This window comes from Sapajus apella, unplaced genomic scaffold, assembly GCF_009761245.1.
Source record: "Sapajus apella isolate SASKATOON/1434 unplaced genomic scaffold, GSC_monkey_1.0 scaffold87, whole genome shotgun sequence".
Classification (NCBI taxonomy): Eukaryota; Metazoa; Chordata; class Mammalia; order Primates; family Cebidae; genus Sapajus; species Sapajus apella.
The window spans coordinates 6,941,359-6,952,760 of NW_022437027.1; the positions used below are offsets into that span (position 1 = coordinate 6,941,359).

General features: G+C 41.7%; 1 protein-coding gene across 3 annotated transcripts in view; it reads left to right on the top strand.

Moving 5' to 3' along the window:
• The first annotated feature begins 358 nt into the window (after positions 1-358).
• The window catches only part of PPA2 (inorganic pyrophosphatase 2), a 106,963-nt gene continuing 95,919 nt past the window's right edge, over positions 359-11,402 (top strand). The window contains exon 1 of one of the 3 annotated variants that reach the window (XM_032254873.1): positions 359-558. In XM_032254873.1, the coding sequence (XP_032110764.1) occupies positions 381-558 (178 nt within the window). In that variant the 5' untranslated portion in view covers positions 359-380. The remainder of the gene's footprint in view (positions 559-11,402) is intronic. The other 2 variants (XR_004261731.1, XM_032254874.1) reach the window with 2 other exon arrangements.

Genomic DNA, 11,402 nt, shown 5'->3' on the forward strand with positions numbered 1-11,402 from the left:
GTCTGCGTGTGTGCGCGCTCATCTCCGATATTGGACAGGGTATAGACCAGTTCCCGGCACAGAGTAATCACTCAATATTACATTACTCTAATAAATCATTATAGTAAATCTTGACGGGATAAATGAAGTCATGAATAAATGTATGAATTAACGAGTGACAGTGAGCGCCTCAGGAGTGGTGGGCCCTTCTCTGAGCCGCAGCCTCGCTGAAGGTACAGTGCGCACAACTGGCTGGTGGCCCAGATTCCACTGGTTAAGGACCGGGATTGCAGCCCAAGCTCGCGGGTAGTAGGGACGACTCCAGACGGTAGGGGGCGCCGGCGCGGACGGGCAGGGCCCTCAAGTACCTCCCCGCGCAGAGCCGGACCGCCATCTACGCCATGAGCGCGCTGCTGCAGCTGGTGCTGCGCACGGGCCGCGGGTGGCGCGCGGGTGCCCCCGCCGCTGCCTGCCTGCAGTTGGCGACTAGCGCAGGGACCCGGCCGCGCCGTGCTATGGCCCAGTACCACACCGAGGAGCGCGGACAGCCCTGCTCGCATAATTACCGCCTCTTCTTCAGTAAGTAGCTCGTACAGCTTCGCCGCGCAGCGCGCGGGAGAAACCTGGGTAAGGGGATGGAGTGGGGGCACTTGCAGCGCCTGCGCGGTCTCCCCTCGCTCTCTTTTTGGGGTCCTCGGCGGTCACCCCGCGCTCCAGGCCGGCGGGATCGTGCGCCGAGTCAGGAGAACTGCCAGAGAGGAGGCGGCGGATCAAGACCTCAAAGCGGAACGCAGGGGCGCAGGGCAGCCGGCGGCCCGGGGAGGGAGACAGCACCCTGCCAGCCGCCCACCCCGAGAGGTGGGCAGAGTGCGAGCGTTCACCCCGCGGCGGCTGGAGGCTGTTAGCTGGGCCCGGCGGCGGTTCTCAGTTCCCACAACTTAGTGGGGAACGGAAGGCAGAGCTCGCCCAGCCGCCGGCCTTTCTGCTGGCGTAATAAAGCCTTGAGAAAGCTCCTCCTTCCGGGAGCTTCCTGCTGTCGGAGAAGCAAGCGGAACTTTGCAGTGCCTAATCCAGCGGGTCTTCTTTTTTGGAGGGATCTGATAAAGGTTCTTTCCCAGAAGCATGACTTGATACGCACAGGTTTACACCCTGAGTGTGATCCACGATCAAAAGCCTTGCTGGCTCCGGGGCAGCCCCTTCTCTGCAAGTTGGACAAGCCCAGAGTGCTAAGCGACTTGTGGGGGTCCCTGAGCTGCCCAGTTCAGGGAAAAGACCCAGGTCTTCGTGACGCATCGTTCGGTGTACTCCAGTGTTTCACTGTGTACGTTAACTGTACCTGGAAATAGCGATCTTGGTCGCTTGCCTTCACGCCCCACTGACTGCAGAGCCGCGGAGTGGTAGTATTTAAGTGGGCCTTGCATTATCGTTTCCCGGAAAGCACTGGCTCTGGAGGCTTTCACTTCTAAGCTGGCCCTTGAGTTCTTCATCTGACCCTGAACGAGTTTAAGTTTCTAAGCCTTGTTTTTTCTCATCTGTAAAATAGGGCTGCAAGAATTACATGACATTGTATATGTAAAGTAATTAGTCACAGGGCCTAAAATAGAAATTACTATTAGTTATACCTCTACGCATTATAGACATTTGTACTGTATGAAAGATTTGGTTATCCTACAAGAGGTTAGGGTCGAGGATTATTTTCTGGGAGAGAAGACGAACTTGCCTAAAGTCTTCTGATTATAATGCAACTAGTACTAGAATTTTTATCTTCTTCAAAATTGGTTTGTTTTCACCCTATGCCACATATTTTCTTCTACCTTCGTTTGGTTAAGACTAATCAGGTGAACAGGAAGTCTCAAATTTCTGAATGGATTGTGTTCCAAAAGGTTATCGTGTGATGATTAATGGGAATAGTCATAGAAACAGTGTTACAAAATGGCAGTTCGCTTTTGTTGTTGTTGAGACAAAGTTGCTCTTGTTGCCCAGGCTGGAGTGCAAAGGCGCTATCTCGCCTTACTGCAACCCCCGCCTCCGGGGTTCAAGCGATTCGCGGTCTCAGGCTTTCGAGTAGCTGGGATTACAATCACATGCCACCACGCCTGGCTAATTTTTATATTTTTAGTAGAGACGAGATTTCATCGTATTGGTCAGGCAGGTCTTGAACTCCTGACCTCAGGTGATCCGCCTGCCTCGGCCTTCCAAAGTGCTGGGATTACAGGCCACCGCGCCCAGCTGGCAGTTCGCTTTTTAAGTAGATTTTTAAGAAGCCTGTCTACTGCAAGTGTTCTAGATTTACAAGAAGTACAGTAATTAATAGATACTCAAATAGTCAATAAATATTAACGAAGTGTGCTAGAGACTGTATAGAGGAGATTTAGTTTTGGGAACTGCCCTCAGGAGATTCACAGTATTACTATAATTAACACACTGGTTGAGGAAAAACAACCTTCAGAAGCCTGGAGCACACCAAGTACTTTACCCAGCACTGGATTTGGAATGGGGAGTCCAAGTCATAATCATGGCTCTGCCATTAACTTGCTGTGTGCTGTTGGGTGGGTGATTACTTCATTTCTTTCTCCTGGAGCCAGTTTCTTCAGCTGTAAAATGAAGCATTTGACCTTGAAGTGTTGATCCTCAAGGTCCTTCTCAGCACTGGTATTCCTTGAAGGCATTGGATGAATAACGGAGATTCCAATAATCTCTATAAGGACAGGATCTCTAATGGGGGCATTTTGAGGATTATTAACTTGCTGTGTCCTGTTGAGTGGGTGATTACTTTATTTCTTTCTCCTGGAGCCAGTTTCTTCAGCTGTAAAATGAAGCATTCGACCTTGAAGTGATGATCCTGGAGGTCCTTCTCAGCACTGGTATTCCCTGAAGGCATTGGATGAATAATGGAGATTCCAATAATCTCTAATAGGACAGGATCTCCAATGGGGACATTTTGGGGATTATTTTGGCCTCTCATTGTTTGTTGGTTTGTTTCTTTAGCTTCGAATGTACTTAGGACTCATTTTTTCTGTAACTAGAGTGCCACATATAAAATACTTTTTGCATTCAGTTGGATAAAACGAGCAGAAAAGAAGAAAGCCGGTTTTACTAAGATAAATGGGCAAAAATTGGAAGACGGGGGAGTGTGGTTTTGGAGGGTCCAGATGGTAAGATCCTGATTGGAAGGTGTGTTGGTTAAACAATTTCTGAACTAACCGCCAGATGGCATCACTGGCCAGGACTGTTTACTGTTTGCTAGAAGGGGTAGGACAAAGTAAAAGGAAGCCACCCTCGGGCGAATGAGGTAAGGGGAAAGCAATGGACAAATTGTCCTAATTTATAAAGATGGTCACAGATTGGATATTCTTTACTCAGTGTGCCTGTATGCAGCATTAGGGTGGACTAATGTCTCACTTCAAAGAAAAATAAGAGTGTAGTACTACTTGGCCTAAAATTGTTATTCAGTGTTACTAAAGTGGAATCATTTCCCACGTTTCCAAATATAGTCCAAGTTTCTGAAATACTAGTGCATTGGGAGGCAGAGCATTTTCGAGCTTCATGTCTATAAATGGTTTCTCTTTACTGTAATTCAGGAAAATCAGAATAAATGATTGAGGTAATACTTAAAAAAAAAAAGTGATGTTAAACTTTGTAGAAACAGTGAGACAGGATGATTAGGGGAAAGAGCATCCTGGTGGGAATCATCAGGTCTCCTTGGTGCCAGCCCTGGTCCTGTTAGTATGTTGCTGTTACTTCACCTCCCTGCACCTCATTTTTTCAAACCATGGAATGAGGAGATTGAACTGTCTGATCATTTTCCAAACTGCTTAGTTGAACACAAACATCCCATGGGAAATTATTAGGTTTTCTTTAAAACAGAAGGTTTCATGGTTTAATAAATGAGAACACTTTACATTTTATTGCCTTTTTTAAGAACAATGTGCATATTTCAGTTCTGGAAGATTCTGATATAACTTGTCCAAAACTTGAACCACAAGAGTACTTATTTCTCAGAACATTTGTTAACATCTTAGTGACACCAGGGTTATGATTTCTGCAACTTCCAGAAGCAACTGTGCTGTGACAGTTCTAGACTAATAGTCAAACCACTGAAGTTGTAGTCCTGATTTTACCATCTTGGACAAGTCACTCAACTGAATTAACCAGCAGATGGTGTCCCTTACCTCAGACGACATCCGGTAACTCAGATCTCTGTAAACAAAATGGGGATAGCAGTAGTTGCCCTGGCAGTTAAATGAGACTATGTGTAATTATCAGTGTCTCACACATGATAGGTATTTAATAAATGTTATTTATTTTTCCTTTTTGACTTTAAGACATTAGACTAAAATCCTTATTGTTACATTCTGTAAAGGGAGAAAACAAGGGGATGTGGATAAAATTATTTTGAAAGTGTTCCTATTAATGTATAGGTTTCAGAGAGTTTTTGTTGTTTATTCATTTTATTTTATTTTTCATTTATTTGTTTAGGGATGGGGTCTCGACGCTTTTGCCCAAGTTGGAGCACAGTGTGCTATCACAATTCACTGCATCTTTGACCTCCCCAGCCCTGAAGCGATCCTCTTACCTCCACTTACCCGTAGCTGGGATACAGGCATGCACCACAGTGCCTGTCTCCTTAGGTCTTAAAAGTTTTAATGGGTACTTGGAATCTTTTGAATTAACTGTGAAATCATAATAAAGTTAGACTCATATCAAGCCAAAGACCTAATATTGCATGCCAGTATTCCTTTGATATCTTGGGTGTTTTTGTTTGTTTTGTTTTGCTAATAATTTGAAATCTCTTAGATTCCAAACTTTTCTCAAAGGATAGGGAAAAGCTATGTTTTCCGTAATTTGGAATTTTCTTATTATGGGATAGACAACTGGTTTACTTACAGAAATAGTGCTGAGGATAATTCAAGTTGCTTTTATTTAGTCTGGAAATGAACCATGCAGTTTTTAAAAATAAATTTGCTTTGTCACTTATAGTAAGCATGTGCTTGTGTTGAAATTACTGTAGGTTTTCTTTAAGTGTGTCATTTGGGTAAGTAGGTGGAGTCTGCCTCTATCTTTGGACTTCAAAGAGAACTTCCCATGAATAATCCACAAAATATGTTTGAGTCTTAAGTATAAGTTTCTGTAACTTTTTAAAGTTGGCCTATATCATAGAACTCCAACTGATATAATAGAACACAATGGGTACTGTGTGAATATAGAAAAAGTATTTTATTTGATTTTTCAGTTCCTAAAACCTTAAACATTTTCTGTATGAGTATTGTGAAATATGAATCGTGCGATCTATGTGGAACAGAGGAAGCATTTTTATTGAAGTTTTTAAGCTTTTTTGCATTTCTTTTTTATCAGAAAGTAAAACAAAGCTAGCTTTAGCTATTGCCGAAGTTTTTAGTAAGAATCTCTATAAATGGTTTTGTAATATCGTGTAATCATATGTTGGTATATAGTATACATTTAGCTGTCTGGTATATGTACATAAAATTAGGTATAGTTTTCACATTCCATTCAGTTTTCTCACTTGCTCTGGTATAAGTAATAAACTTTCATCCTGATACAACTTGCTCTTGTGAGAGAAAGAATCACATAGTTAACTTAGAAAATGCTAGAATAAAATCTAATTTCAGACCAGTTGAAGGGAAAATTTTGACCACTGTTTAGCAATATCCTGTAGATTGATGGGTCTCATAGAGGTTAGCAATTAATGCCTAAGACACAATCTGATTTTTGACAACAGTGAAATACCAAGGCAGAAATGACATAGTGACTGCAATCATTTATCTTTTTTCCACCATAATAAATATCCTATTAAAGTGTTAGTAAATCAGGGGAAGAAAAGGTAATCCTAAAACAATAGCTAAGGAACCACCACAGCTTGAGATTTTGAAATATTTATAAAAGATTTAAAAACTGATAGAGGTATGGTTATTAATGAAGCAGTGTGAAAGAAGTCCCAGCTGAAGTTTGTGTGTTCAGGGAATATAGTTTAGGAGGAAGCCGAGCTGCTGCAGAACCTCAGAGAGGTTGTGGGTGTGTTGATATCAGATGGAATAGAAATTTCAGAAAACTTTGTCAATCCCTGCCCTACAGAGGCAGCACCGAGAAGCAGGCTGAGGATTCAGCCCTGAGCATTTCAAAGGTTACAGTTGGGAAATACGACAAAGGTTCAACGAGGGATAATGTGAAGGAGATGCATCAAAACTAACACAAAGTGCATTCCCAGAGAAATTCCTCTGGGAAAGACAAAAAAAAAAGTGTTTCAAAGAAAGTGGTCAACTGTAAAAAGTACTGTTAATAGGTCATATGAGGACTTCAAACTGACCATTAAGGTTGCAGCATGGAGGTGACAGGTAGCCCTGACAAGCAGTTGGGTAGAGTAGTAGTGATGAAAGCTTAACTTAGGTGATCCTTGGCTATTTTGGTTTATATTAAACAGACTAGAAAAAAATGACTGGGATCTCTGTGTTACACAGAGATGAATGGGTAGGAGGCTGGCTGTTATGCTGGGGTCTCCAAATGCCACCATGCAGAGTGCTGCTGGGGCACCAACACCACCAGGGGTCCTACTTCCCTCTCATCTAATAATTCAATTTGTATAGAAGGAACTAGCACACCCCTCATGCATTAGACCTGCATGGGAAACGTTTGTGTGCTATTTGTAATAAAACTTAATCCCCCTGTTAAGTTCTACATCCATCTACTACTCTACCCAACTGCTTGTCAGGGCTACCTGTCACCTCCATGCTGCAACCTTAATGGTCAGTTTGAAGTCCTCATATGACCTATTAACAGTACTTTTTACAGTTGACCACTTTCTTTGAAACACTTTTTTTTTTTTTTTTTGTCTTTCCCAGAGGAATTTCTCTGGGAATGCACTTTGTCTTAGTTTTGATGCATCTCCTTCACATTCTCCCTTGTTGAACCTTTGTCATATTTCCCAACAGTAACCTTTGAAATGCTCAGGGCTGAATCCTCAGACTGCTTCTCGGTGCTGCCTCTGTAGGGCAGGGATTGGCAAAGTTTTCTGTAAAGGGCCAGATAAATTCTGGCCCTTTGGTTTTGCAAACCATTCAGTCGCTGTCACAAATACTCAGCTCTGTCACTGTAACATACAGCCATGGACAGTAAAAGCATGGGTGTGGTTATGTTCCAATAAAACTGTACTTACAAAACTAAAACCAGGCCATGTGACAGATTTGGCCCATAAGCCAGAGTTTGCAGACCATTGCTGTTGCTCTAGGTGATCCCATCAGGTCCCATAGTGTTAGACACTATTTACAATTCCCAGATTTATAACATTAGCCCCAGTATCTTCTTGAACTCAAGATTGAAACCTCCAGCTTTCTACTGTGTGTTTGTACTTAAATGTTAAGTTGCAACTCAAAATTAACAGTATAAAACAGAACGCGTGATTCCCGCCCCCCCACCAAACTCGTTTCTTTCTCTGTCTTTAGTCACTAACTCATAACCTGGGAATCATTCATGTCACTTTTACTCTTAGCCCCACAGCTAACTCATTAGCATATTTTTTTGAAATGTACCAAAAGACAGTTCCTTCTTTCCACTTCCACCCTTGTCACTTTGTCTGTCACCATCATCTTTCCCTTGATCAGTCATAGTAACCTCCTGATTCTTCACTCTGCTTCTGCCCTTATCCCCTTGTAGTCTACTTTCCATATAGCCATCACCTTGATCCTTTCAAAATGTAAGTCAGATCATGTCCAAGCTCGGCTTTCCATTTCACACAAATTTTTTGAAATATGTACCATAATATTTAAGGTCCTACCGGATCTGATACTGAGCTTCTCTCTGACTTCACTGCTTGCTACTCTTCCTTTTGATTATTGTGCTCCTGCCATCCCTGCATGAGCAGGATAGAAGAGGGCTCCCCTGCCCTAGACAGGCAGCGATCAGGTGATGGTCAGGCAGTTGTTAACTGTTTCTCTAAAATAATAATTAGTTGCGGCCTGCGCCAGGGAAAGGGAGTCTCCAGATAAACAGAACGTGGTCAGCATCTTCACCTAAGATCTCAGGAACTGGGTGAGTGGGCTCAAGCATTTGCACTAAGAGGCAAAATGGCAGAGTTTGGATAGGAGCTCCTAGGGGCATTCTACTGGTAAGGGAAGAACACCTCAAGTGAACATGGGTACAACTCCAGTAAACATGTTGCACATCCCCCTCCCCGGTGCTAGAAGGCCACTGTGTGTTCAGACAGCCTGCCCCAAGGGAAGAATCGGGGAGATGGGATGCAAGATCCTGGAAGTATGCCAACATATAAAACCCCAAGTCGAAAGGTCAAATCGTGCATTTGTCTTTCAAGTTGGCCTCTTTGCTTTTTTCCAAGTGTACTTTCCTTCCTTTTGTTCCTGCTGTGAAGGATTGTATTTTAATAAACTCATTTTATCTCTAAAACATGCCTCGACCTTTCCTGCCTTATGCCCCTCAGTTGAATTCTTTTTCTGAGGAGGCAAGAACTGAGATTGTTGCAAAGCCATAGGGATTTGCCACTGGTAACATTTTCATTCTTTGTTCTTCACTTACCCTAAGTTGTTTTCCTTTATAGTGCTTATGATACATGATAGAATAAACACATAATCATTGCTTCTACACCCCAATTAGAATGTGATTTCCATAAGAGCTGGGAATTGGAATTTGTATCTAGTACCTAGAACCATGCTTAGTATAGTGTATATGTTCAATAAATATTTAACGAATGAATTTAAGGAAAATTTACAAATGAAATGGGAAAAACAAGAAACTTGAATTTTGGAAGGCCAAATGAGTGTTCTCTGAGATTTTTAAAGTTATTACATCTGTTATAATGGAAAGGACGAGTGGGCTGGTAAGAAATGACAATCAAAGACCCAGACCTTTAACAAATAACTTGTTAAAACAAGTAACTCAGTAGAAGGTGTAGTGGGTTGAATGATGTTCTGTTTTAAGCCACGAAGTTTGTGGTAGTTTGTTACAGCAGTGCTAGGAAATGAATATAAATGAATTAGAATGTAAGGTAAAGAAATCTACCAGAAAGTAGAACAAAATGTCAGAGATAGAATAAGGAGGCAAGAAGAAGTGACATAGAGATTGAATCTGGAAATTCCAACATTTGACTCATATGGGTTTCAGAAGGAAAGAAAATTGGAGAAGAAATTGTAAAAGAGATAATAGAAAAAAAATCTAAGAATTGAAGGACCCAAGTGTTCTGACTCCTCCGTCATATTATTATTCAGCTGTTGAGAGGATCCTACATGTCTTGCTGGGGGTGGGATTTGGGGGGGTGGTCAGATAACGGGCCTGCAACACTGAATGCCCCAAGACTGGAATAATGCCTTTGAAATTCTGAGAGAAAAGAATTTTTCTCCTAGAATTCTCTACTCAGCCAACTGTCAGTCTGGGGTGAGGACTGAGTAAAGACATTTTAGACATTTAACAACTTGAGAAATTGGCTTCACATGCAATCTTTCTTACAGAGCGCTAATTAGGGATATGCTCCTGCAAGACAAGTAAGTAAACCAAAAAACATGAGTGCACGGAATTCAGAAGATGATAGATCTAAGCTGGAGAGCAAAGAAGCAGTCTTAGGATACCCAGAAAGCATCCAGTTCGTATTGCAGCCTGAGGATAGAGGGTTCCTGAGGGACCTGTTTGAGTAAAGAGAGGATTCCATAATTTTGATGATATCCATAAGGCATTGGAATAATTTATAGATGTGATTATGACAATGTAAGATAATTAAAAGCACAAAGAAAAATACAAGTTGAACAAAAAAGGAAATTTAATTATAGCATCCTCCTCGCCAAAAATAAACACGTAGACAGTGCTTCTCATACACCTGCGTGTAAGAATTATTTGGGGTTTTTGCTAAAAATACAGATATCCATTTCTCCCTCCTTGAGATTTTGATTCACTAGATATAGGATGGTGGTTCAAGGATCTACATATTACTGAGAATTCCAGGTTCTTCTTTTCTAAGGGAAATTTTGGATCTATATAATAGGAAAAGCATAGAAAATTCAGTATGATTACAGAATATTCTGTCAGCTTTGATAGGAAAAAATAAAAGTGCAGAAGATAAAAATTAGAATGAGAAAAAAGAGGTAAAAAGGCAGGTTATTGATGTCAAGAAATACAAAAATTTTTATTAGTTCTTTTTCACACTGCTGATAAAGACATACCTCAGACTGGGCAATTTACAAAAGGAAGAGGTTTATTGGACTTAAGAGTTCCACATGTCTGGGGAGGCCTCACAGTCATGGCAGAAGGTGAAAGGCACATCTCATCTGGTGGCCGACAAGAGAATACAGCTTGTGCAGGGAAACTCCCCCTTATATAATCATCAGATCTCGTGAGACTTATTCACTATCACGAGAACAGCACAGGAAAGACTTGCCCCCATGATTCAGTTACCTCCCACTGGGTCCCTCCCACAACACGTGGGGATTCAAGATGAGATTTGGGTGGGGACATAGCCAAACCATATCAGTATACCTGGTGTAATAAAGAATTAAGGTATAAAGTATTAACATTAGCCAATTAAGAACTTACAGGGAGACTTGGGCTAAGGTGGACCCTAGAGAAACCTTGAAAACTGAGTTCTTGGTCATGACTGGAATGGGGAGGTCAAGCATGCCTGCTTACACCCTTTCACTCACTAAGTGCCATTAAGTTTTCTTGCCTACGTGCTAAATAAAAACCAGCTCTTTCAGAAGACACCACAGATGATACCAACTAAAAGCCTGACTTCTGCCCCTCCCTTTTGTGGTTTCCACAAAACAACTGACCAGCATTCCCTCCTGATAAGGGTGGTTCTGGCAAATCTATGGAGAATGTGCAGTGAGGGTTTTCGTGTTTTCTGCTTCACCTTTTGACATGAATGTGCAGTGAGGGTTTTCATGTTTTCTGCTTCACCTTTTGACATCAGAGAGCTGAAAACTCCACCCTCAGATCATGCTAACACCACCGTTTTTTGAACATGGTCCCATGGAGAAGCATGAAGTTCAAGCATGCTTGTAGGTTGCAGCCCTTTATGAGAAATAAAGCTCTGCTTCAAATTTATGAACCTCATCATTCTTCAGTTGCCACTTTTGTCAAATTTAGTAACTAGAAGTCAGGCTTTTAGCCTTTCTAGTCATTGCTCCTGTGCAAATTTATAGATATATTGCCCATTAAAGCATTATTGTTATCTGAGATCTAAGGCCATATTTGTTCTTTAGAAATAGTTATATTTTTACTCTTTTTCTTCATTGTTACATTTTTATTAATACTATTTCATGAAATAGCTTCTAGTAGGTATGGTTATATAAATCAGTAAATACGGGCCATTCACTCATTTGTAATCTTTTTACCTTCCATATGACAATTACAAAACTACGTGTGTGTGTGTGTGTGTGTGTGTGTGTGTGTGTGTGTGTGTGTGTGTG